The following is a 26,601-nucleotide window of genomic DNA, read 5'->3' on the forward strand; positions in this document are numbered from 1 at the left end:
AGAACGCTTGGACATCGGCCTCGGCCCAACGCTGCCGCCGCTGCTCTGCTGCGATCTTTTTTTCCGGCAGCCGTCCAATAAAGGTAGCCGCGTCGTCTCCTAAGCGACCTCCACATCGACCTCTTCGGGTCCGTTGATTAATTATTTCGCAGTTGAATAAATATTCATGTTTTAATCTTATCGGTCTATGATTGATTACCCATTTCCTTGTTCGAATTGGACGCCCTAATTGCTTTTCCGTCCACTTACTTAATACCCGTCCAAACCATTCAACTCTCCATTGCTTTTGCTTCTAATTATTTACTAATTATTGATTTTTTAACCATATCGATCGATGATTTATTACCTATTTTGCTGTTCCAATTCGACGAATCATTTGCTTTTCCGTCCATTTTATATATACCCGCCCAAGTCAATGAGCCCTCCGGTGGTTTCGCTTCTAATTAATTAGCTAATTACTCAAAATCAATCAATTGCTTTTGTCACAGACCAGTGGAATGTGTCTCGTCAGGAATTCTCTCGGGGCTCAGCCATCGGCGAACGAAGGGAACACTGGAATTCCAGGAAGAGTGGAAAGTTCTAGTATGTTCTAGAGCGGTGGTACGGGTGCGCTGTTTTTTTTTTTTTAAAGTAGAGAGTGCAGGCATAGCCGACTCGGCGACGCCTGTCACGGAAGACCCTTTGCGTTCCCTCCTGCTCTCCCGCGCGGCGCTCCGAGGGAACTTGGCGGTTTAATGCGTCCCCTCTGCCCCGTCGTCACCGCGTTGACAAAAGCGCCCCGATGATGAGGGAAAGGGAAGAAGTATGTTATCTGCCGGCCCGTCCAGGTTGCAGAGGGCGGTTGGGACAGTCGGGAGGAAATAGGTAGCTGAAGAGGTTGGGTGGTGTGTCTGCGGGCGTGGAGGGCCGATTTACTGCGCCGAGGGCCGATTTACTATCGCCGCATCGACAGCCACCCGAACCGGAGGCATCACCGCAGCCCCCGTATGTGAATTGTCCGTCGGACTTTCTCCTTTTCTAGCTCTAACTTTTTGTATATTACTTCTTTTCATGCCCTGTACGCCTTCTTGTTCTCTGTAGTTGGATTTGTGTGTTTTTAGTATTGTCTGTCTCCTACTTGTCGCGTTTCGTGTTTTGTATAGTTTTTCGGCTACTCCTCTGTTTGTTTTTACATGTTTTTGTGTTTTCCTGCATGCGATTAAATATTTGTTTTAAACCCGCAACCCCTTGAGTTCCTTTGGAGTACTGACGCACCGACACACGTGCACCACGCACGGGCTGACCGACCTCAAAAAAAAAATAAATGTTGTACAACGCTCGCTTTTAGGCCACAGGGGAGCGTAAAGCGGCCCCTGTGCCTCGACGGCTTGCACCAGGCAGCCGTTTGACGGGCGATAGTTGTGACAGCTTTTAATGGATTACTTTGGATTTCATTCGCCAAACCCGTTTCAATACATTTCGAAATTTTATTTTTGTCACGCATTTTGTACAATTCCCTGCCCCTGCTATTGCTTGCTGTCCGCGCTATTCCGACATTGAATTTCGACATTTTGACAGCAATTATTGGCTGTAATTAATTATTTAATCACCGTAGTGACAATTTTTCTGCGCATAATCCTCACAGTGTCCTCTATCGATTGATGCTCGTTTGATGCTGCCTCTTCTGAGAACGCCACAACTGCTGCGGACACGTTTTGCGGACACGTCTTGCTGGCACGACCCCACCGACATAGCCTAGAAATGCTTTCCCAATAATAAAAATAAAGCAATGGGATTTACCGACCTTTCATTACGCTCCTTAGTGGCTTTCGCTCACCACCTTATTGCGCCCCCTTTTTTTTAGCAAATAACAGAACGCGTTAGCCTACTTCGTTCCGTATCCTCATCGTGACTCGATGAAAACGATAGCGCTACTTTTCTTATTGACTCGTAGGGCAAATGTTTTATTCTGAGATTTAGCTTGTAGCGCTACCTCCTTTTCGCGCTCTAGGTGCCATGCAGTACGTCACCGAGATAGAATTCGACGTTCGTTTTACCTTGTAGGTACATATCCAGCACATACTTTATTGACATGCGTTGTAATATTAGTATCTTTATTTCAATACTATCATGGCTTAACGCCTAATTGTCTAATAAATGCACCCCCGTCTGACGGTTCTACAAAAGATGTTAAGCTGTTTTTTATGCAGCCAGCATAATAATGGATAACTGCAACAAAAAGTGCCGATGGTTTCTCGGCCTACAAAAAGAGCTACAATTGGATTTTGATTTCAAAGGAATAATTTACCATGAGAAAAGTGGCGAAAGGGCGTAACCACCACGAGACCTTGCTGTGAACGCACCCGAAATTCTCATGGCCTTGTTGTATGTGGGCTCATAACTGCGAATGCCGCACTACGCTAAGCAGCACAGCAAACACCACCAACTTGATCGAACCAGATTTCGACTCGGTAACACTTCCTTTCAAAAAATAATCTTGTAGAAATACTGCTGAGTTCTCTGAGGTATGGCTAATTACAATCGTGCCGAAGGACACTCGTATTCATATGCTGACTTAATAGCTATGATATTCGGCAGCAGAGTGATCCAGGACACGGCAATCAACCTCGGCTGCGGCGTCCACATTTAGACTGAAGCAGAAAGTAAAAAGGGCCATGGTGTCGACAGGGTCCGTGCAATTTGAAGAATCCCCAGGTTATCTGAAGTAATCTGGAACTCTCCACTATGGCGTCTTCTATAGCCCCATGGCAGCTTTGGGGCGTTAAATAACACATACCATAAATACCGTACCTAAAATCATACGAGACCACAACATGGCACAGCATACGATACCATATCATACCGTACAATACAGTACCATACCATACCATACCATACCATACCATACCATACCATACCATACCATACCATACCATACCATACCATACCATACCATACCATACCGTACCGTACCATACCATACCATACCATACCATACCATACCATACCATACCATACCATACCATACCATACCATACCATACCATACCATACCATACCATACCATACCTTACCGTACCACACCATACAACTAACATTCCGAGTATTTGCTCATGAATTTAAAGTTGTGCCAAGCTGTGCGCTGCCACTTGCAATGAGGAACACCGACGGTCAGTTATCACATACCCTTCGACTGTCGTAAGTATCCTATGGCGCAGTGCAGCAAATGAATGGGTCCGCGCAAGTTGGTGTCCATCAGCTTTTGATAGCTGTCCAGTGAAGAGCTGTCGATGGAACCTTCCAGGTAAATACCCGCATTGTTGACCTGCGAAAAGCGTAATGGTAGAGTCAAGTTTTTTTGCTGTTCAAAATTATTGCTGCGCTAAGGAAAAGCGGTAGTTCCGCTGCTGCAGATGCATGACGCTGACCAGGCACTCATGGCTTAGGCGCCGAGCATACTTCTCGTGTGCTGGTAAGAATGGAATCAAATCGCTGCGCCACAATAATTTTCTTATCTTTCAAAAAAGCGCTCGATATTCAGTGATTCAGCAAGATTTTGATGTTCACTGAGTGAACAATCTGTCACCAGAACGCCAATCTGATACCTCAGTGTTATACTCAGCCACCACCTGTCTCAAGCACATCTTAATTAATGCGCTAATTAATTAATTAATTGCACAGCAACAGCGGAACAACAAAAAAGGTGGCTGCTTAGCATGTTACGCAGCACAGGATGCTGGAATTTTAAATCAGAACAGGTTGGTATGCCGACGGAAATGCTGCTCTGCTTAACGCAAGGAACTTGTCAATATTAGTCTAGCACTGTGTTCAGGTAAATCCCCGAATTAATATTGAAAGCCTCTTAGTTCAGCCATACAAACAAGGCTCATTAAGCGCATGTGGCACTGACAGACTACCATGGTGTATTTTTCACCTGGATGCAAAAATTTCAAGTTCTCTTATTTATTTATTTCCAAATACTGTTAGCCCTTGAGGACTGTTACAGGGTGGGAATGGTATAGTCAGTCAGTACAACACAGTTCCAGCTCTTTTACAAAAATTTCAAGTGAACAAGTTTTTTTGAATACGTGTCGGTCAAGGTTATTCCATTCTGTAATTGTTTTCGGCAGAAACGAAAACTTATACACATCAACTCTCGGCATGTATGACATAACTGCGAAGGGATGGTTAGTAAGCGATGACAGTCTTCCGGGTGGTCGCAAGTACAAGGTAGAATCCAGATTGAACATATTGTGATAAAGCTGATAAAAAAAAACTTTAGCCTAGCAATTTTTCTGCGAATAGCCAATGTTGGTAACTGTGCTCGTAATAGAAGTTCTGATACGGACTGCGTTCTTCGGTAAGACGAAAATATAAACGTTGCTGCCAATCTTTCAACACGTTCAACCTTTTCTACAAGATATTTCTGATTCGCATCCCAAACTATGCTTGCGTATTCCAGAGTTGGTCTTACTATTGATTTATATGCTTGTAGTTTGACATCCGATGGTGCACCTTTTAGCTTCCGCCTTAGGAAGCCAAGTTTTCGTTGAGCTGCTCCACAAATGTTTTGCGCATGATCACTCCAGTTTAAGTCATGGCTAATCGTGATACCTAAATATTTTAATTTACTAGAACGCTTTAGTTCTCTGTTATTAATTATGTATGGGAACACTAATGGAGTCTTTTTGTTCGACACAATCATAGAAGTTGACTTGTCATAATTAATGCTCATGTCCCATTTCACACACCAATCATACACAACCTTCAAGAAGTCATTCAAGAGAACCTGGTCTTGCAGGCATTTTACGCGACAAAATAACACAATATCATAAGCAAACAAGCGCTCTTCGACGAGAGGTTGTATGTCATTCGCAATATCATTAATATATAATAAAAACAATATAGCACCCAGAACGGACCCTTGCGGAACACCAGAGGATATTGATGAAGTCGATGAGCGTTCTTCATCTATTAGTGCAAATTGTTCTCTGTTATTTAAGTAAGCCTGAATCCAATTAATTAAAGTATCCAATCAGGACGATTTCTACGGACAACCTTGAGTGTCTGACGTCACTTGCTGCACGGCCGTCAATATCCATTCTGCATTTCCTGAAGGAAAACATTTCGAGCTTGTTACTTGTCATTTCAGATATTTAACAACTCATCTACTCAGGTGCACTCTCCAGTTCGACCAATGAAAGTTCAGACCAGACATTTTTTGTCTGGATTGCTTACGCCTCCCTGTGAACTGCCTTGACGTGATATCTCGAACGAAACGTATTTTTGGATAGTTGTTTTTTCTGTAAATTGGCTCTCTTATGATGTTTAAAACCTATTTATGAAAGCTATAGCATGTACTTCCCAAAAATAGACTGTGATAGCGAATACGATAGGCTCGAAAATGCTCCAGTGTTACCTTCAATAGTGGGAAGGCATTCTGCTTTCTGAGAGCACCAGAACGGCAGAAACTTGGTTTATCATTTTAGATAGTAACGATGTAGCCGGCAGCATCTAGGAACTCTTATTATTAACGACAGGTCGACAGTTCATGCACTTGAGCCTACAAAAGGGTGGAAGGTAAACTTAGGGCAGGCATTCGCAGAGAAGTCTTGATATACGACGGTACGGTACATTTTTGTTGAACGTGTTAAATCGGCCATGAATAATGCCAAAAAAACTCTGCACACTATTACTACACACACATTACTGCACACTAGACGTACGGTAAGCCTATGTAGAGTATATTTTGCCGCTTATATGCAAACATCGCAGTGCGACCCTAGTGCTCAAATCAAGCAATGAACTTTAAATATAAACCGAAAACCTTTTTTGTGGTCATTGCTAATACATTTCCAGATTTCTTCGAAAAAAGAATAGAAATGCGAACATTCAATTCAATAACACGGCTGGCATCCAGAAATAAAGAAGTATTTTTTTAAGTCCTTCCCAAATAAACCACATTCGAATCATAGCCCCGCAAAAACGCCTTCCAATTCGCGCTTTTATTCGTTTTTAGTACTTATTATTTTCTTATTGCATTATACAGGCCGATGCTTTTTTAGAGTATCCGTTAGTGTAATAAAGGGTGCCAGCAAATTTCAATTTTACTAGACCCGCAGAAAATACGGGGGGAAAACTCGTATACGATTGTGTTATCCATTGCACGCATATTCTTGTTCGTCGTCCTCATTCATCATCTATTCACCACCAAGTGTGGTTTCTAGTATGCTTAAGAGAATGTGTACATAAATATGTTTTACTCAAGAAGTACGTATCAGACCAGGGGCAGGAGACTTACAATTAATCACCTACAATTCATAGCTTGAAACCAAGGCATGAAGGACTGCTCAGAGCCAAAGTCAAACTTTCAGGAAATCTGGCGAAAAGTACTAATCCCACAAGCAACTTACCAAGATATCTATTCGTCGGAAGTGCTCCATTGTCCTGCTAACAACACCAGCGACGTCAGCTTCGAGTGAAACGTCTCCTGTTGTGACGAGCACCTATTCATCGAGTTTAAAAAGGCGGAAAAATGAATAACCATCCGTGACTGCAGTGCCACAGTGTACATTCAGAAACACCATGTAGAAACCTGGTAGACATGAAAATGTTTTCCATTATTGACTGCCTTCGAATCAGGAGTACCAAAGAGTACTGTGCTGCAGTTGGTATGAAACAATTTATGATTTGGTTTAGTTTATGAGAGTTTAACGTCACAAAGCAACTCAGGCTATGAGGGACGCCGTAGTGAAGGGCTCCGGAAATTTCGACCACCTGGGGTTCTTTAACATGCACTGACATCGCACAGTACACGGGCCTCTAGAATTTCGCCTTCATCGAAATTCGGCCGCCGCGGCTGGAATCGAATCTGCGTCTTTCGGGTCAGCAGCTGAGCGCCGTAACCGCTGAGCCACCGCGGCGGGAAAACAATTTATGACCTCGCTCAGTATCGTATTCTATAGGCGCGCGTGCCTTCAACTGATGCATACGCTTTTTCGCCAAAATGTCTCTGCACGTGCAGTGCCTTGAAACTATCACTGAACTAAGTTCAAGTGTAACATGATTTCCAGATAAACAGCCTAAGGACAACAGCCAAAATGGCGGTCCGAGCTCCGGTCCTCAACACAATGATCTCGCGCCTTGCGCCGACGGTGCAGCTGCCGCCGCTGCCCATCTTCCTCTTTACACATGATATACCCATAGAAACTGAATGGCCTGAGCACATGGCTGCACGTATTTTAACGTCAGTTCCTTAATTAGATAGCTTACACCAACTGTATTAAGGGCTTGATGTAGGGTGTTAAAATAGCCCGTCCAATGAGCGTTTAGTTACTGGTTATCCTACCCGGGCGCGACTTTTGCGGAGTTTACGAAGCTGTGTTGTCATATCTTGAGAACATGTGACGCCAGGTTGAGGAACAGCGGCATTGTGACTCCGCCGGCCTAGCGGCTGAGACGCGGACGCCAGGAGTGCCTTTACTTATCAGAACCATCTACGTCAACACCCGGTCTCCCATCATCATGTAGATGATGATGCGCAACATATCAATGCAAGTTCACAGCATCTCCTTGGGAGGAAGTAGCACTGTCACGAACCTCCACTGGACCTCAGCGTTCTGGACGACTCAAGAACTTGGTAAAGTTCTCCTTTAACTGTGGTTTTTATAGTTAAATAAACTCACAGTGTAAACTCGAGTGGCGATTTGTCGCATTTATTCGAATTTTTTTTGCACATGCACTAATTCAGTGTCTTGCGTCCGTGCCAGATTTCACACCCACTGGTATGTTGACGTCGCATGGAAACAGCATATCTCAACATGATATTGTTACGTAAGTGTAGACACACAAGGAGTAGTCACTGAGGGATGCAGACAGCAGCTCAATCGAACGGCCAACGGCGCACAGATCACACTTCGTCCTCTTCGCGCTCCGCGCACGAGCCCAGCACTGTCTTCTTCGTTGTCCACTGACACAACTCCCGGCGGCGGAAGCATCGTCCCGATGCTAAGTGGAAGACGTAGCAGGTGCACGGTACGGCTTGAGGCGAACCACGTGAACAACGTCAGTGGTGGATGACGACGGAGGGTCGAGGGGGGCAATCTCATAAGGCACGTCGGTCACCTGACGGAGCACGCGATAAGGGCCCTTATACTGATGTAGGAGTTTCTCTGAAAGGCCGACACGGCGAGAGGGATACCAAACGAGGACGAGTGATCCTGGCGTGTAGTGTACTGGGCGATGTCGGCGGTCGTAAACTGACTTCTGGTAGGCCTGGGAGGCGGTGAGACGGTCGCGGGCGATTTCGCGGGCCGAGGTTGCTTGAGCGATGGCGTCACATGCGTACTCCGTGGTCGAGGCCGAAGAAGGCGGCAGGAGTGTATCCAATGGCAACGCAGGATGCCGGCCATACAAAAGATAGAAAGGCGAATAGCCCATGGTGTCATGCCGCGATGAATTGTAAGCAAATGTTACATAGGGCAAGGCAGTGTCCCAATCACGATGGTCGGGTGCGACGTACATAGATAGCATCTCAGTGAGGGTCCTATTCAGGCGCTCGGTAAGCCCGTTCGTTTGAGGATGGTACGCTGTAGTGAGTTTATGTTGCGTGGAACAGGACCGGAGTATGTCGTCAACTACCCGGGACAAAAAGTAGCGGCCGCGGTGCGTCAGCTATTGGCGTGGGGCACCGTGATGAAGGATGACATTTTGCAACAGGAAATCGGCGACATCGGTGCGCAACTGGTTGGTAATGCACGTGTGATAGCGTAACGAGTGGCGTGGTCAGTCGCGACGGCGATCCAACGGTTGCCGGAACTGGACGTAGGAAAAGGTCCGAGGAGGTCTAGTCCGACACGATGAAAGGGTTCCAGAGGTACGTCGATAGGCTGCAGCAGGCCGGCAGGCAAAGTGGAGGGCCGCTTCCTGCGTTGACAGAGGTCACAGCTGGCAACGTAACGGCGAACACTACGGTAAAGGCCGGGCCAAAAGAAGCGGCGTCGGACCCGATCGTACGTGTGGGAGACACCGAGGTGTCCCGCGGTGGGCAGGTCGTGTAGTTCCGCGAGGACAGACAAGCGGAGACGTTGAGGAACGACGAGCAGGAGCGGAGGGCCGTCAGGGCGAAGGTTGCGGCGGTAGAGAATGTCATCCTGAAGAACAAAGAGTTGCAGCGAAGGATCGGGGTTGGCACAGGTGAGGCGGTCAATAAGGGGACGCAAGGAGGAATCTTGGCGTTGCTCGGCCGCGATGTTAAGCAGATCAGAGATAGCGAACAAGCATGGGCCGAGGTCACTGTCTCCAGGATCTGGCGGCTCCACATGGTGACGAGACAGGCAGTCAGCGTCTTGATGTAGGCGCCCGGACTTGTAAACAACGGTGTAAGAGTACTCTTGCAGGCGCAATGCCCAACGACCAAGCCGGCCTGTGGGGTCCTTCAGCGAAGAAAGCCAGCAAAGAGCGTGGTGGTCCGTCACAACTGAGAAAAGGCGGCCAAACAGCTAGGGTCGAAATTTAGCGACCGCCCAAACAAGGGCGAGGCACTCGCGCTCCGTTATGGAGTAATTGCGCTCGGCGGTGAGGGGACGAGCGATGCCAGCAAAAGTTTTGATGAAACGTCGGAAATAAGAGCACAGGCTTACAAAGCTGCGCACGTCCCTGGACGATTGCGGAAGAGGGAAGTCTTTGACATCTTGAACTTTAGCAGGGTCCGGGCGGACACCCGAGGCATCGACCAGATGTCCAAGGATGGTCAGTTGGCGACGAGCGAATTGGCATTTCGACGAGTTGAGCTGCAGCCCGGCTTTACGGAAGACAAAAAGAATGCTCGTCAGTCGTTCGAGGTGCGTGGAAAATGAGGGCGAAAAAACCACGACGTCGTCTAGGTAACACAGGCATGTAACCCATTTAAATCCTCGAAGCAAGGAGTCCATCATTCTCTCGAAAGTAGCTGGCGCATTGCAGAGACCGAACGGCATAACTTTGAACTGATATAAGCCGTCGGGTGTGACGAATGCAGTCTTTTCACGGTCTTGGTAATCCACAGCAATTTGCCAATAGCCGGATCGAAGGTCGATGTAAGAGAAAAATTTGGCTCCGTGAAGGCAATCCAAAGCGTCGTCAATTCTGGGGAGAGGATACACGTCCTTTTTCGTGATGCGGTTAAGGTGCCGGTAATCAACGCAAAAGCACCAGATCCCGTCTTTCTTTTTAACTAGGACAACTGGTGAGGCCCAAGGACTCGACGAGGGCTCTATAATGTCTTTGGTAAGCATTTTGTCCACCTCCTGCTGAATGATGTTCCGTTCAGTACTGGAGACCCTATACGGACGTCTGTGGATAGGAGCGGCGTCACCGGTGTTAATGCGATGCGTAACCACAGAGGTCCGAGCCAAAGGGCGGTTGTCGAAGCCAAAGATGTCGTGAAATGAGGAAAGAAGACACCTGAGGTCGTGAGTTGGCTCTGGTAAGAGGTCAGGGGCAATCATTTTTGCGTATTGGTCAGATGGTGGGACGTCGGACTCGGGGCATTTCGGCGAGGGAGGTACACAGCCGGTGACAGCTGATACAACGCAGTCGGAAGCAGGGCACAGCGTGGCGAGCGACAAGCCTTGGGGAAGCGGCTGAACGTGCGATGAAAAGTTGAGGATCGGAAGGGACGCTCGATTGGCAAACATAGTGACCACTGTATGTGCGAGGGCAACACTCCGTGTGAGAGGCACATCAAGGGCTGGAGTAACGATGTATTGGCCATCGGGAACTGGTGGGACGGAAGAGAATGATGCGTATGTGACGGCTTCGGGGTTCAGGCGGACAAAATCCACGGTACATAGGCGATGGACTACTGGGGCCGGTGGCTCCTCGTTAAAAGGTAGGGCGAGTTGAACGACACTTGTGGCGCAATCAATGAGGGCAGAATGTTCGGAAAGAAAGTCAAGGCCAAGGATGAGGTCATGAGGGCAGTGTTCGAGGACAGTGAAGAGAACCGAAGTATGGCGGCCGGCGATTGACACACGGGCTGTGCACATTCCAACGACAGCGGAAGTACCGCCATCGGCGACACGAACAGCGGAGTGGGCAGGAGTGAGCACTTTCCTTAGGCGACGACGTAGACAGGCATTCATAACGGAGACGTGCGCTCCCGTGTCGATGAGAGCGGTAGCAGGGATCCCGTCCACGTCGACGCTAAGTATATTCCGTCGGGCATGTAGAATCAAAGGAGGATTTTCAAGGTCGGTCGTCGGAGCAGCATCACCTCCAGACGCTGCAGCCATCAGTTTTCCGAACGGGATCGAGCATACGGGCCAGGAGATGATGGGCGGCGAGTTTGGGGCGACGGAGATCGACGACCGTAAGGCGACGACGAGCGGTTAGTTGGAGGGGCCTGAGCGTCGGAGCTTGCGAGCTGTGGCTCAGGGGGCGACGACGAGCGGCGGGGATAGAAAGAATCAGGATAGCGGCGGTAGGTCGATGACGGACGGCTTCGGCAGTGTCGGGAGATGTGACCAACTCGGGAGCAGTTAAAACAGATGGGCCTGTCGTCAGGTGTTCTCCACTCATCCGGATTGCGGCTGCGGCGAGTGTGGTACGGATGTCGGGCACCGAGCACGGGAGACACATTACGAGCATCTGCGCAACTAATGGAGCATACAGGTCGTATCCCGAGATTGGCGAATTCTTGTCGGACAACAGCCTGTATAAGGGATACTGCAGGGGCACTGTCCGGTACCGATAACAGGGAAATTGTGGGAGACTCTGCCTCTAGTTCTCGGCGTACAAGTCGTGTCAGGCTGTCAGATGTTGGCAGGGAGCACGGTTGGGATGAATCTACGCAGGACGACGTTGCCGCCGTGTTCGGCAACCGCGTGAACTGGGGGGAAATACGGCGGCTTTTCGCTTGTTCAAACCGGCGGCATTCTTTTAAGATGGCGTCAACCGTTCCACAGTCCTTGTATACCAGCAAGTTGAAGGCGTCGTCTGCAATTCCCTTGAGAACGTGACCGACTTTGTCACTCTCGGACATGGCGGAATCAACTTTCATGCAGAGGGCTAAAATGTCCTGAATATAAGACACATATGACTCTGTTGACGATTGTGCGCGGCATGCAAGCTCCTTCTTCGCAGCCAGCTGGCGTCCGAATGGCTTACCGAACAATTCGGTAAGCTTCTGCTTGCACAGGTCCCAACTGGTCAGTTCTTCCTCGTGTGTCTCGAACCAGACCCTTGCAGTGCCCGTCAAGTAGAAAATGACGTTGGCCAACTTCATCGTGGGGTCCCACCTGTTGTGTATGCTCACACGCTCGTACAGCGAGAGCCAGTCTTCGACGTCCACGCCATCGGTACCGCATAATGTTCCCTGGTCTCGAGGGTGGGCTAGGACGACAGCTGGCGTGGCAGGCGCGTCGGTAGCTATCTCGACGGATCGGCTCGTCGGCTCGTCGGCTCGTCGGGTCAGCGGCATGGCGGCTCGAACCCGCGACTTCCACCAAGAGATGTTACGTAAATCTAGGCACACAAGGAGTAGTCACTGAGGGATGCTGACAGCAGCTCAATCGAACGGCCAACGGCGCACAGATCACACTTCGTCCTCTTCGCGCTCCGCGCACGAGCCCAGCACTGTCTTCTTCGTTTTCCACTGACAATATGAGCACCATTTTATGTCTGCTTAATCTGTTAATTTATGGCGATAAAAATGGCATTCTAACACAAAATGATAGGGTTTTAACATAAAATATTAGTAGTGCGATAGTAGCAGTCGTTGATGAAGACGACAATGTGCAATGCACAGCGCTGAAGTGTGTTGTAGCTTAACATGAAGCGTGATCGGCTGGAGAGATAGCACAGTGCTCTCGTGCCAACAGATAAGCGTAGATGATCTGTTCGCACCGTCGCTGGCTCGAAGCCCAGTCGCAGCAATAATTATTTTATTTCATTGCTACTGAGCCGCGCGGAGCCACGGCAGATATGAAAGGACGAGTAACACAACGAGGCGCTGCACTGGCAAGTGAAGTTTATTCTGAGAAAAACTGCGATTAAACATTGCTGTTAGTCAAGGGGTTAAACAACATGTCCAATGGTGAATCAAGAATTAAAAAAAGGCTGTCAATCAAAGTGGAATCCTTCACATGCAATGCCAAGGTTGCGGTGCTAACGCTTGAGTATCCTGCTTTTCTGATCTGAAACGCTTCTGCGAGCTCTCGGGTTGTTTATCTCGGTGCCTGAATAACACGACAGTCCTATCTAGAAATGGCGGACACCCTTCGCATGAATCGCTATGCTCAGCTGGGTTCCTGAAAGGCCGACTAAAGAGGAAACGGAAACGGTCCCGTAATCGCTTATTAAGCACCGATCCTTCTAGCTTATGTATGTTCTTCCGCATGACAGCGTGACGCTGTAAGAATTCAGAGGTAGTACCACACGCAGTTTTTTTTTTTCAGGTAATAGCCATGTTGGCTATAACTCTTCAGCATTGACGGGGTCGACCTTTATCCCTCGCTACCGCTGGTCGCTGTGCTTTAGTGTGTCAGAGAGTATCATCAATGACAGTGATGAATGGTTGTTTGAAGCCACTTTGGCATATCTCTTGTGTCCTTCCTGAAGTTACTACCCTTTAACATGAAATCTGCGCTTGTGTCGGCTTGTTGGCCTATTTGCGCAGAAAGCCGGTGCCTGCATTGGAGCATGCGTGGCGCCCTGCTGAAGCGATATTTTTTCTAGCCAAGGTCGACCGCCACGCACTCGCGTGACTGAAAGGAATTAATGCGCGCGCGTTCTTTTTTGTGGACCGGTAACTTGTCGTTGTCGAGGGAAGTCTGCCGCCTCGTATGCATGAAAATGTGCTGGACGTTTTTGAGGGCTGTTCGATGGGTACGTACTTCACGTTGGAAACGTTGGAACTCGAGCAAAGCAATGACCTGTGTTTTCTGAACCTTCGGTTGAGCTTTCTGAAGGAGCTTTCGAAGCACACGTGCTAGGCTTACGAGGCCCGAACAACAAAACCCTCGCTCCTCTACAGGTCTGCTCATTCAAAACTTGTAAAAACAGGTATTGAAATTACTTGCTTAGGATCAGCGATCTCGAAGTCATGCTTCCACACCACTGAAAGCATCTTTCTGACCGAAGTGCGAGGTTCATAAGCGGCAGTTTTCAGCTTTTCGTCGTGATGTCGGCGAGCGACAGTTTGTTGAAATCCAGAAAACGTCGGACAGGTGTCCCTGAACGTGAACCAAAAGAAAGGTGAAAGAATGCAGTGGTGCCCTACGTCCATGGAATGGCACATCGTTTGAAGAAAGTATGATCAAGATACGGCGTAAAAGCTTTGTTTTGTGTTCCAAGAAATCTTGGCCAGATTTGCGCGTGGGCTCACAGGAGAGCCGAGTCACACGCCAATGAGGGATCTAGTATTCGGCACCAGTTTATTTATTATTATTTTATTTTCACAATACTGCAGACCCTCATTTGGATCCAGGCAGGGAGGGCAGAAAAACACATTCACACAACACTGTAGCACATATACAATCTAAAATAGGTCACAAAGTGCATAGTCAAAATCAACAGCCGATATCACTTGTAGAGGCAGGGCGTTCCATTCGTCAATAGTTCTCGGGAAAAAAGAAAATTTTAAAACCGTTAGTATGAGCGAACTATGGTGCTAAACTGTGATTATGATGACGACGAGTTCTACGCGTTTCAGAGAACTGCACATAGGGGGTTGGAGAGATGCCTAGTTTTCAATGGAATAGTTGGTGAATGAACGATAGGCGGGCTATCTTGCGTCTGACGTGGAGAGGTTTAATATCATTTGCTGACATTAACGAAGATGGGGAATCAGTTCTGTTGTATTTATTAAATATAAAACGTACTGCGCCCCTCTGTATTTTTTCTAATTCTCTTATGTCTTTTTTTGCATGTGGGTCCCAAATGATGGCGGCATATTCGAGTTTTGGTCTTATAAGAGTATTGTAGGCTAATAGTTTGCAGTTGCTAGGTGCGTCCTTAAGTTTATGGCGAAGAAAACTAAGTTTACTTAAAGCTGAGGATTTAATGTGATCTATATGGTCATTCCATTTTAGTTGCGAGTTTAGAACAATACCATAACATAAATATTTAACATGATTCATAGGTTTAGTCTGCAGCATTCCGCTGTCGTGCGGAAGAACATACATAGACTCCACGGATCGGTGGCTTAATATAGGATTGAAGAAGCGTAGCTTGTGGAACCAGTTGGTGCATGGTAAGTGGAAAACCAGCGGAAAGGTCACGTTCACAAGCAGGAGACATTGCAACCACTGCAAAGACTGCACCCCTCTGTTCCATAATGTCAGAATTATCGGCCGTGGCAAATTGTAGATTAAATGAGAAATCTTAGAAGCCTTCAAAATCAAGCAGTTAGGAACTGAATGCGTCAGCAACAGCTCTGTCGGGTTCACTTCACTTCACTTGGTAGTCCAGCGCCTTATTGTGTGTCCTCTCTTTTCATATCTCTCGTCGCTCTGACCTGCTCCGTACCAATGAATTCATACCAGATTGCTCAAATAGCCGTTCTAGCACAGTTATTTATTTATTTATTTATTTATTTATTTATTTATTCGATGTCAGTCTTCTGTGCTAAAACAGTTTTCACAGCTTTGTTCGTAAAGGAGAGCTTTCGCTCTGAAAAATTAGGCAGAGACATTTAGGACTGCTTAGGTGGGGGAATACTAAAGCGTTGATGGTTCGCTATTCATTGCACGAGCACACACACAACCGGCCGCAATGACATTCAGGAACGAAATGACACGCCGCAGCCATTGCGTTTTTTTTTTCTTTATGAAAACTTTATTGCTATAACAGGAATTGTGCGGAAACACTGTTAGGACCGACAGCTACAAACGCTAGTGGCTGGTCCAATACAAAAATAACTTGTAGTTAAACCGCAGAGCGCGGAAGACTAAAGAGTTAATCATGATGTACACAGTAGTGCATGTTTACAAAAAATACGCAACAAAAACCAAGAATCAGTTAAGTGACTGCAAGAAGAATAGAAAATACAAAATACAGAAAATACAAAATATGAAAACAATAGAACGGAAAAGATAGCAACACCAGATACCAAACAAATGAGCTGGCAAGAATACACAAAACAAGAGTTTGAGGCAAAGTTTGATTAGTCTTGTAATGAGTTTGCTGATGGCTTTAAGATTTTTGGCTAATTTTACCTCGATCGGCGATCTGTTCCATAGTTTTGCTCCATTGTAGTCTATAACGCGTTCACCATGTAGATTGCTACATTTCGGAAGGTTAAATTTACAATAGGACGCTTGTCTTGTATTGCGGGAAGGTGAGGCAAAAAAGCTTAACGGAAGGGGAGAGCGATTGTTCAATATGTTGCGCATCAAGAGCGAGATTTTATAGTTGAGCAAGGGTGGGAGATAGCACATGATTAGCATAAAAAATGTTGCTCCTAGAGGAATCCCAATCCGATCTTATCGCGTTCAGAGCCCGTTTTTGGAGATGAAATAAAGGTGCCAAGCAGGTTTTATAGTTTGCCCGCAAGATTCACGACAGTGGCTGATACGTGAATAACAGATAGTAGAATAGGGAGCGTTATACATCGTACGCAAAATATTATCTTGCCTTAATGAGCATGCGGCATCTGGAAGCAAATTTTTGGCGTACGATGTTAGTTTGTTTTTTTTCTAGTGTAAAAGGCAATAAAAAATAACTTCCAAGTATTAGAAAGACGAGACTGGTTGTAGTAAGGAGCTACCTAGAGTAAGTGTAATTGAACTGTTCGTTGTCTTCTACCCACCGTGAAAAATGACGTACATAATTTTGGCTATATTCAAGGTTAAAGGATTTTCAAAGAACCAGAAAGGCGGGATTTTCAGTTCACTCAGTATTGTTGTTTGAATTTTCGAGAGAAATTCAGCAGTAACTATTAGAGCGGCGTCATCTCTGTACATTATTAATTGTGAAGAGTGAAGCGCCTGTCGTAGAACATTTATATAAAGTGAAAACAAAATGGGAACCATGACAGAGTCCTCGGTACACCGCCATATATATGTTAATATCTTTCATAAAATCATAAAACATTACCTTTTGTTTCCGTGAGGATAAGTAGCTATTAAAGTATTTAAGCGAACTCTGTGCAAAACCATATCTTTCTAATTTCTGCAACAAGATGGGATGGTAGACCATGTCGAAAGTCTTTTTAATATTTAGGAAAACAAAGACAGCTATGTCATTTTTATTCATGGTGGATTTAAGGGTTTGCAATAATGTTAATACAGCTGCTGAAGTTGATCTGTTTTCCACAAAACCGTCTTGCTGAGGTGCAATGATGTTTTTCTTTTTGAGATAAGTTTTAACCTGTTGCGCAATTAGGTATTGGAGGGGTGTTTAGCACACTCAGTAGAGATATTGGCCTGTAAGTATCTGGTTGGTTTTCATCTTCGTCGTTATATATAGGTACTTTGGAGTGATTGATCAAGTGGCATAGGTATGGACAAAGGGTATCGTTTTCTTTGATTGAACTTGTCTGGATGCCATCAAGACCAACTGCTTTATTTACTGTCAGAAGAAACGTGGTGAAGAATTACAAACAGCTTTAGGTATACGTGAGGTAGATAACTGCAACGGTTTAGGTTTATTGGGGTTTAACGTCCCAAAGCAACTCAGGCTATGAGGGACGCCGTAGAGGAGGGCTCCGGAAATTTTGACCACCTGGGGTTCTTTAACTTGCACTGACATCGCACAGTACACGTGCCTCAAGAATTTGACCTCCATCGAAATTCAGCCGCCGCGGCCAGGATCGAACCCGCATCTTTCGGGCCAGCAGCCGAGCGCCGTAATCACTGAGCCACCGCGGCGGGGCAGATAACTGCAATGGGAATTGGCTAGCGAGACTAGAACCAACACTCATGAAGCAATCATTAAAATAATTCGGAACGTGTGACGAGATATTGCGGGGGTAGTATTTGTCGTTGTCTCCCAATTACGTTTTTGACTATCTTCCATAGTTATTTCGTGCCGTGCTTGTTTGGACTAACCAGTTTTTCATAAAACACTTTTCTTGCTTTTCTAATCATTGCTACTCACTTATTCCTGTAATACTTAAATTGCTTGCGGTAATATTAATTTCTTTTACTTTTCAGCTGTTATAGTAGTATGAATCCTTACTCTTCAGAAAAACAAGTGGGCATACATACGTGGTCATTATAATTATGTTTAAGATATTCACGCGCAGATTGGGTAGCTACATTGGTAACATAAAAACAAATTTTTGGATTCATTATTTATGCCATCATTAATTATATTTTCAAACTTAATACACTCAAGTAAGTTTCTAAATCTCACATAATCAATACAAGAAGATCGCCTTGGGTGACTTCGACTAGGCAGTAACATGCAGGCTCTTGGCAGAAACATAATAGTGGGACAATCATCGGCAATAGAACGTCGAGGGGGCACTTTGGTGATCTGAAGTGCGATGAGGCGAACGCCTTTCCCATGACGCTCTCCAGCGTCCTTACGCTAGACAAAGAGAACTGCATATACGTTGGTAGCAAGTCGGCACAACATAGTGGTTAGCACGCTCGGCTACGGAACGGAAGGATAGTGGTTCGATTCTCGCAGTGCGCAAGGTTCTAGGATTCCTTTGCTTATCGAGTGACACATAAGCGCACAGATGTGACGCACAGATCCCGCGCACAGATTTTCGCTACGTGAGCCTAGAAAGGCTGTCGCCTTTCTGGTTAATGACTAGTTAGTCATGACTTGTGACTAGTAATGACTAGTTATGAGTTTCACTTCAGATGCAAAGGATGGACGGACAGAGTCATAGCCGCGAGTATCAGCCATTAAAGACTTTCGCCTTCGAACATCGCACACACCAGCTGGCATATTTTGTCAAGGTTGTGTGAACTTGTGTCAACTGTCCGCGCCGTTTTCGCTGACGCTATGTATGACACAATCCACAGACACATACGATCGTATGACACCGGCCGGAACGCTGCACGACAAAAAGTTGCATCACATTTTTTATATGAAAGTCGGGGAAGGGATACAATTTAAGGTGCATATGCCGTTTATTCTGATCCCTATCACAAGCCAGTATCCGACTGGACTCGCACAGGCAAGATATATGCAACGATTAATCCCTAGGAACGCTTTACAATAAACAGTCGCGTCCCAATTTTCTTAGGAATATCGGGAAAACTGGCAACACAACACAGTGGCCAGTATACGAGGTCTGTTAGAAAAGTATCCGACTATATTTTTTTTTGCGAACACCTGAGGGATATGAGACAAGCGCGCTTGCATCAGGCGACCTTGAACCTTCATGCGCTTGCATGAATTTTTTCCCGCCTGCCGATAGCGTCAGTCGTTGAGAAGCAGCGTTTGAGTGAGGCAGTGTGCAGTGCTCTCGTCGGTTTTTTATTGCAAGGAAAATGGCGGAGTGAAAGGAGCAGCGCTACTGCAACAAATTTTGCCATAAACTTGGCGACAGCCGAGTGGAAACCATTCGAAATATTCAGACAGCTTTCGGTGAAGATGCTATGAGCAGCACACAGTTTAAGCAGTGTTACAATTGTTTTAAAGATGGCTGCACATCGGTGGAGAACGAGCCACGCTACAATCGGCCATCAACATGCCAAAATGACCAGGTCATTGCCGAACTGAACGCTATGGTGATGCGGGACTGTCGCGTGACTATCCGAGAAATTGCGGAAGAGGTGGACATGAGCAATTTCTCCGCATATTCTATTATCACCGAAGATTTGGCCATGGAGAGAGTTGCGGCGAAATTCGTGCCGAAGCTGCTCACGGTGGAGCAAAAGCAGCTCCGTGTTGAAGTCTCACAGGACATGCTGGATTCCGCAAACAGTGACCCCGACTTCATCAACATCATAATCACTAGTGACGAGTCTTGGGTGTACAGGTACGACCCGGAAACCAGATCCCAGTCGTCAGAGTGGAAGCATTCCACGTCACCAAGACTTAAGAAGGCCCGCCAATTGCGCAGCAATGTGAAAGTGATGCTGACTGCTTTCTTTGACACCCTCTGTGTGGCAGACCACGAGTACGCACTCTACAGGGTCAAACAATGACCAAAGAGTACTACAGGGATGTCCTCCGTTGCCTACGTGATGCTGTGCGGCGCAAGAACCCGGAGCTGAGGTCAACAGGAAATTGGCGCACCCATCGCGCCAATGCTCCTGCACATTCCTCGCACTCCAATCAGATTTTTTGGTGAAAAACCAGACTCCTGTAGTTCAACAGACTCCTTACTGTCCTGATATGGCCCCTGTGATTTCTGGCTGGTTCCCAAAATCAAAAAGCCATTGAAAGGAGCGCAATTTCAGACAAGGAAGAACATTATGGCTGCAACGACAGCTGAGCTAAACTCCATTCCGAAAAGGGCCTTTTCGGAATACTTCCCACAACGGCAGCACCGCTGGGAGAAGTGTGTGGAGTCCCAAGTAGACTACTTTAAAGATGACTAGGTTTGCAACGCTCCAGTTATGCAAGTTTGTTTTCAACGGCCAAAGGTCGGATACTTTTCTAACAGACCTCGTATATAGACGTACGACATGTATCGGTTTGTCTGAAGCGGTGTTGCTTGTCTTGCTGTGCACATCATGTGGACGTGATGCCGCCACCCCATTTTTCTTGCCATGGCTGGCTTGACCTGTACCGTATGCGAGTACACACACAAACACTCTGCCGGCTCAAAGCCTCAAAGAATAAGTTGATTTACTGATCATCGGCTGTATGAAACAGCAGAAACATGTGAGCAAGAACATGTTTTGCTTACATAAATGCTTGGTGGTAAGAATTCTAAATTCAGGAAAGTGCAGCCCCAAGAAAACAAGGCATGCTCTTTTTTTATTCGAAGCCAGGGCCTAATATAACAAGGTACAGCCCAGTTTAACCGCGATTGATGATGTAAGCATTTCCGAGCAAAGCACAGGCACGAGCCCAGAGTAACATCTGACAGCTTCAGTTGCATACGCGTATGCTGTTCTTTGTTTTAATAGGTGAGCATTATTTTACGCTGTGACTTAGCCGTGCCCCAAGTTCTTTGGCTGATACTCTTTTTTTTTTAACCTGCGCTCCCATTTCGCCTTCCGATTCATATATCCTGTTCAGTTCCCGCAGCGTCAGGTACAAAACCGTTATACCAATTTCCAAACTTCTCCGCCTTTTATTTCCCATCTCGTCTTTCAATATCTCACTGGATATTTGAAGCATTACCCACCGGGCATTACCGTGTCACCAACAGAGTAGAATTTAATATGAAATAGATGAAATAAACAATTAAGCAATGTAACGGTACAAAATGTTACAGCTCGGCTTCTTGCTCCAACTTAAGGTTCTTGAAAACAATCGCTTGGAACGTCACTCTCCATACTTCCCTGTGAAATTTCGTAAAATCTTAATGTCAGCTCGTGCTATACTTTCTGTCGAACAGTGCGGGCCTTCCTGATCTTTAACCCGAGATCGTATGGCACACCAAAAGAGAATTTTTGACCTCACTGACGCTTGTCATGAACTCGACGTCGCATTCGGTCTGCATCGAGAAAATGTCAGTGGAGGATCGGTCGGCGCGGCACAGTACCGTTGATTCCACTGTCTGAATGGCTGGCAGGTACGTTCATGTCTTGTTTTACGAGTTTCTGGGTGAAAAAAATTAAAAGCGCCCTTACGTATACGTTTGCAGGGTAATAACGCAGGCGAGTTGCTATTTTCCACTGCGTGAGTTATTTCGGGCGGATGATGCTGAAAACGCAAGAAGCACGAGGTTTTTATGCTGTAATGAACGCGCACAGGATTTTTTCCAGGATGAGCCAGCATGCAAGAAATCATCGAAAAGTCGTTTAATTTGCCCAGGCTGTAATTTTCTCCTTATAATCGAGGTGATCATCAGTGTGACGCTGGGCGCTCCTTTCGCGCTTTCAAGTTCCGTCATAGCTGGCATCCTGGCTTGAACTCAATATAAGGCCAGCACTATCTGTACTGAGAACACGCGGAACCATTCGATATGATAAAAAAGATTTGAGCAGTTGAAGCAACTGATATCCCACCAAGAAGTGCTGACCTGGGTTCCTCACCTCGGTAAATGGGTGCGCTTTCGCCAGAGAGGGATGACTACACCTCGTCCGTTTAAAGTCATATGGGTGATTTACAATCCGCGAGAGGGCAGGGCGGTGGGGGCGGGGTTGCTTTAGCGATTTATTTTAATTACATTTTAATTATACCTTTAGCCCTTGGTCATTTCCCTCGCCGTCTCTGTCATGAGGCTTAGTTTCTCATAAAGGCCTAAGGCTGGAATCCGATAAACCAGGCGGGACATAGTCTATTGGTCCCTCTAACCACTTTCGCGACTTCAGTAGCCGCCACCGTCAATCAATTCCTTGGCCGCCTTTGGTGCTTTACGTGCGGCTGCGGTCTGTCGTTTCCCCGTGATGCGCAGCACTCTCAGCGTCTCTGCCTTATTTCGCTGTTCGACGCGCTATAAATGTTGGCCAGCCTTAAGGACCATAGCCATGCGCCTGGTCTCCTTCGCAGCCTTCATACCTTCGTGTGCGGCTACATAAAGTTGTCGATGGAGACACAGTTGATCCTCTCTGTCTGTTGACGTAAAGAGCTGAAATGCACTGCAAAGGCGCACACTTACTGGTGCCAAGCATATGGAAGCGCAGCTACAAAGGATGAAAGATGAGAAGAACGACATGAGAAAACGCAGTCCGAGATGAATTCACTGCTTTTGTAGCGAGAGCTACACTACGCCAGCTCTTCGAGCCTTCAGCGTGGCACCCCTTGAGCTCCGTGGCGGCGCCGTTGGTCGCGTGGTTCGTCATGTGGGTTGGTCACGTGGTGCAGAGCAGCTGCTTCTGCCGGCGGCGCGGCGCGCTGGCGAAACCGAGCTGCAACAGCTGTGCTAAGCCCAAAGCATGAGCGTAGCCAAAAGCTTTAGGGCCCAAAAAGAGGATCTTATGGGTGAAAAACTTGACCAGCTGGTATACTTCCGGGGCGGAAAGTTAGCGCGGAACATTGAAATATTTAGAATAAATGTACGACACTAGCGCTGACTCTTGGCCTAGTTTTATTTTTAAGTGGTAAATAACATGTTGGCGTAAGCGCAAAAGAGAAAAAGAAGGAAATTTTAGTTTATGGGGTTCTAATGGCCCCAAAACAGGAAACTAACAGCACGCAAGCTCTCATCGCTGAGATGGGCCCTACGCGAGTCTTGGAAGCAGAGATTTCCTAGTACTTTCGTGCCGCAGGCGTGTTGGAGGAGGGTATTTGGGTATAGAGGGGGAGCCTTATTTGATTGAAAATGGCGGCGCTACGGAGGACTTCTTCCAGGGTTATCCTAGACAAAGTCACGCTTAGTTTGAAGTTTAGCAGTAAACTAGCGTTTTTTCGTCGACGGTGACAGCCTGGTGTTACCTAGTCTCATTTCTGGGAGGAGGAAACGAATAAATGCGAATAAGGAACAAAACTCTGCTTGCTGTTCAGAAACGATCGGCATAAATGCAAACCTGTAGAGTCTCGACACACACTTCGCAGAAAATTTAAAGCAGTGACATCGGCGAACCAGACACTTGCACAACAGGGAAACGAGAAAAATAGAAGCACAATTTGGCGCATATGGGGCTACAGGGAAGCAAGACCCAGCGATTCTTCCAGTTTCCTGAGCGCTGTGAAATATTAGATACTACATGGCATTTTCTGTTTGAAAAACAATCATAAACGCCTTGGCTTACAGTTTTTAAAGATACGGTAAACAGTTTACGGGCACTGTGTTCTTCTGTGACAAAAAAGATTGAACTGTATATTGCACTCAATCTTTAAAAAAACAGTCCTTATGATTTACAACATTCAAAGATATATGATGTTTCAGTTTTCGTTTTCTAAAGCTTCCAAGCTTTAATTCTCTACTATCTGAAATAGTTACGGTGCAAAGTATTCAGCCAAGTGTATATAAAGATGAACGTATTCCAAATAGATGCCTCCGGTCGGAAAATATAAGTACTGTTCCATGCTGTTTCACTCTACATGGTAAAAGAACTGGTGCTTTCTATGTGCCGTAATTCCCTAATGCGCTGCCGTTACATGCATCCTGTCCAAATACAAACTATAAACTAAAGAAACTATAGCGTTCATTTGTTTTCACCTGACCGGTCAATCGTATTCTTAAATTTCAGCTATGCAGCAATTCCTCGCCTCTGTCATCTTGTCGGCCCTTTCGTGGTCACCTTTGAAGCGATAGCTTCACTCTGCTAGATAAAGCCGGGTATCGCCGTGTGTGCGTGCAACACAAACAGCCTGCCCACCCGATTGTGAGCAAACTGTCCGCCTTGTCAGTTGGTAGTTACATTAATGGCGGGTCGCCGGGAACAGCAACCTTGGCCGCGAAAGGCCCACCGCTGGGAGCACCTGTGATCTCAGGGCAGTGGCTCATCGCTTAACCGCTGCACCACTGCTCGGAGGGATATGATGACTCCCAACGATGCAAAGAATAGAATGGCCTGCTGCATGTATAGGAATTAATCCATAATGACATCGTGTCATACCCTTAAGTAGGAGCTTCAGTGTGTCCTTCATTTTTTCCTGTGCTTTTAATCCCCTGTAAATGTTGACATAGTTTTGGTGTTCATGTGGTTGGACGCATCCTGATCTTTTTCTAATTGCCTTTCAACTTTGGCGAGTTAAATTTTTGTGTTTCTGACATAATTTCATGTTTGCTTTTCTTATATACTGTCCTTGTTTATTTACATAAATCACTGTATGCGACTTTTCACTGTCTGCCAGGCGCTGCTGTACAATTCCAATGAGGATTTGGGAGGCGTGAACCTGTAAATTATGTTCCTTAGTGCAAAATATACTGAAATTGATGTTTCTTCTTCAAGAAACATGCAGTAAATTACGAAGGGCACGTAAGACTACTTGTGTGCTTTGAAAGCGAAAGCATTGTTCATTAATTTTTATTTCCTTTCAATTTTCAATTTATTTTGTCTTTCATTCTAATGATACACCTACGTATAAGCATACAGTCGTAAGGCTCGCAAATGCTAGGTTCACCTTTGTCTACCAAAAAGCGAAGCGATTACTACCTGTCGAGATTGAGATTATGAAGGGGGTGTGCCATACGACTTATTCCTGTTGCTCCGTCTCCACAGTCTACGGAGAACGAGAATGGCTCAGCGAGGGAATATTTTGTCCAACGTGTGGCTTATCAAACGAACTTTAGGTTGCTCAGTGTGACCAACCTGAACAGATGCAAGTTGTAAGTTATCTGGAAATCTTTAAACGTTCTTTAAACGCAGCGCAGCCTGAGTTGCGGCTGCCACTTTCAATTACAGTGTATTGTTATTTTGCTCTGCTGCTGCTGCTGTAATATCTTTTTGAGCATGAACAGGAAATAAAGGCAAAAAAGGTTTTGTGGCCGATGGGTTTCATGCTGGTTCGTGGGTTTCGTGGCGACGAATGCGTGAAAATCGTCGTAAAAGATCCCTGCCGGAGGCTGATGCAGTACCTGATTTAGTATATTGAAAACACAAATTTGGTTAAAAGAGACATTCATTTGTCGTGCCCTAATGTTGCGCTTCACTGTTGCCTAGCTTAATGTTGCACCAATGTGTGCGGTGCACATTTTTGCGTCCCTGTAATTAATGAAAGCGTTTGAACAAGGACGCTGGAAATTTGTTAACGCCGCTAGTATTGAAATGAAGCTGTCTGTTATTAACTTTTAATTTTATGAACAAAAGCGTATATTGTCCAAACGTAACGTTGCAATAACACTCTGAGAAGAGAGCACAAAGCAACAGTCCAGATCAGCCGTCCCCATTTCTCAGCTTACTGGCATTCTTATAGCTGCGTGTCTTTCTTCCGATGGCAACAAAGATAACTTGTTTTGCCAGATATTTAAAGGGTCTGAGACCTTCAAGAGTTCGGGTTATTGCGTATCCGAGGCATCTTAGTGTGCGCCAAATAAAATGGCCGTATAAAGGGCATAATAGAAATGCAGTTTTGAGTCAGCGCTTCTCCAGTCCTTTACTTTCACGTGCCGTTGTTGCGGCCTTTCTCTTCGCCGTCCGGGTTTGAACAATTCAGCCACTTTCTGCACTATCGACTGTGCAGAAAAAACAGCGAAAACATCAACATTCTCCTCATAATTTTTTGTTCGCCTTCTTCACCAGTTCCAGTTCACTGCGGTCCGCTGCAGCAGCTCCTGCTACTTTTTTTTTCAAAACCTTCAGATGCCTCCTCCCTACCTTATCTTCGGGGACTCCCTTAGCGCGGCACTCTCGGGCCACCCTTCGCAGCTCCACTGCATTTCTGGCCGTGAGGGAGAGGTAGCACCCGAGAGAGGCGAAGTGAAGAGCCGTCGCTTCTCCAATACCCGAGGATGCGCCTGCATATTGTAGTAAACAATGTAGTAGTATAGCAGCACCTACAGGACCCAAGTTTCGGTTTACTGCTGCAGGCGACTGACTGTAAATAAGGTAGGACAGACAGCTTGTACTTTACAAGTAATAAATAATCGCAAATTCAAGAGCTTCATTCTACCCATGCGCTGGAACATAAACCTCGGAATCAGAAGAGCGTAAAGAACATGCACGTTAGTAACAGA

General features: G+C 46.2%; 2 protein-coding genes across 2 annotated transcripts in view; both read right to left on the reverse strand.

The window, feature by feature from the left end:
* The window catches only part of LOC149361205 (uncharacterized), a 49,847-nt gene that overhangs the window by 13,110 nt on the left and 10,136 nt on the right, over positions 1 to 26,601 (reverse strand). The window contains exons 2-4 of the mRNA XM_089569468.1: positions 26,243 to 26,382; positions 6,392 to 6,484; positions 3,165 to 3,303 (exon numbers count right to left, since the gene is read on the reverse strand). Of these exons, the coding sequence (XP_089425594.1) occupies positions 3,165 to 3,303; positions 6,392 to 6,484; positions 26,243 to 26,382 (372 nt within the window). The remainder of the gene's footprint in view (positions 1 to 3,164; positions 3,304 to 6,391; positions 6,485 to 26,242; positions 26,383 to 26,601) is intronic.
* On the reverse strand, positions 9,126 to 21,226 carry LOC149361206 (uncharacterized). The gene is made up of 3 exons (XM_089567448.1): positions 21,220 to 21,226; positions 11,601 to 12,362; positions 9,126 to 9,130 (listed from the first exon to the last, which is right to left on the reverse strand). The coding sequence occupies exons 1-3, from the start codon at positions 21,224 to 21,226 to the stop codon at positions 9,126 to 9,128; spliced, it is 774 nt and encodes a 257-aa protein (XP_089423574.1).

The sequence above is a fragment of the Amblyomma mixtum genome, chromosome 2 (assembly GCF_055824585.1).
Source record: "Amblyomma mixtum isolate Tamu chromosome 2, ASM5582458v1, whole genome shotgun sequence".
Classification (NCBI taxonomy): Eukaryota; Metazoa; Arthropoda; class Arachnida; order Ixodida; family Ixodidae; genus Amblyomma; species Amblyomma mixtum.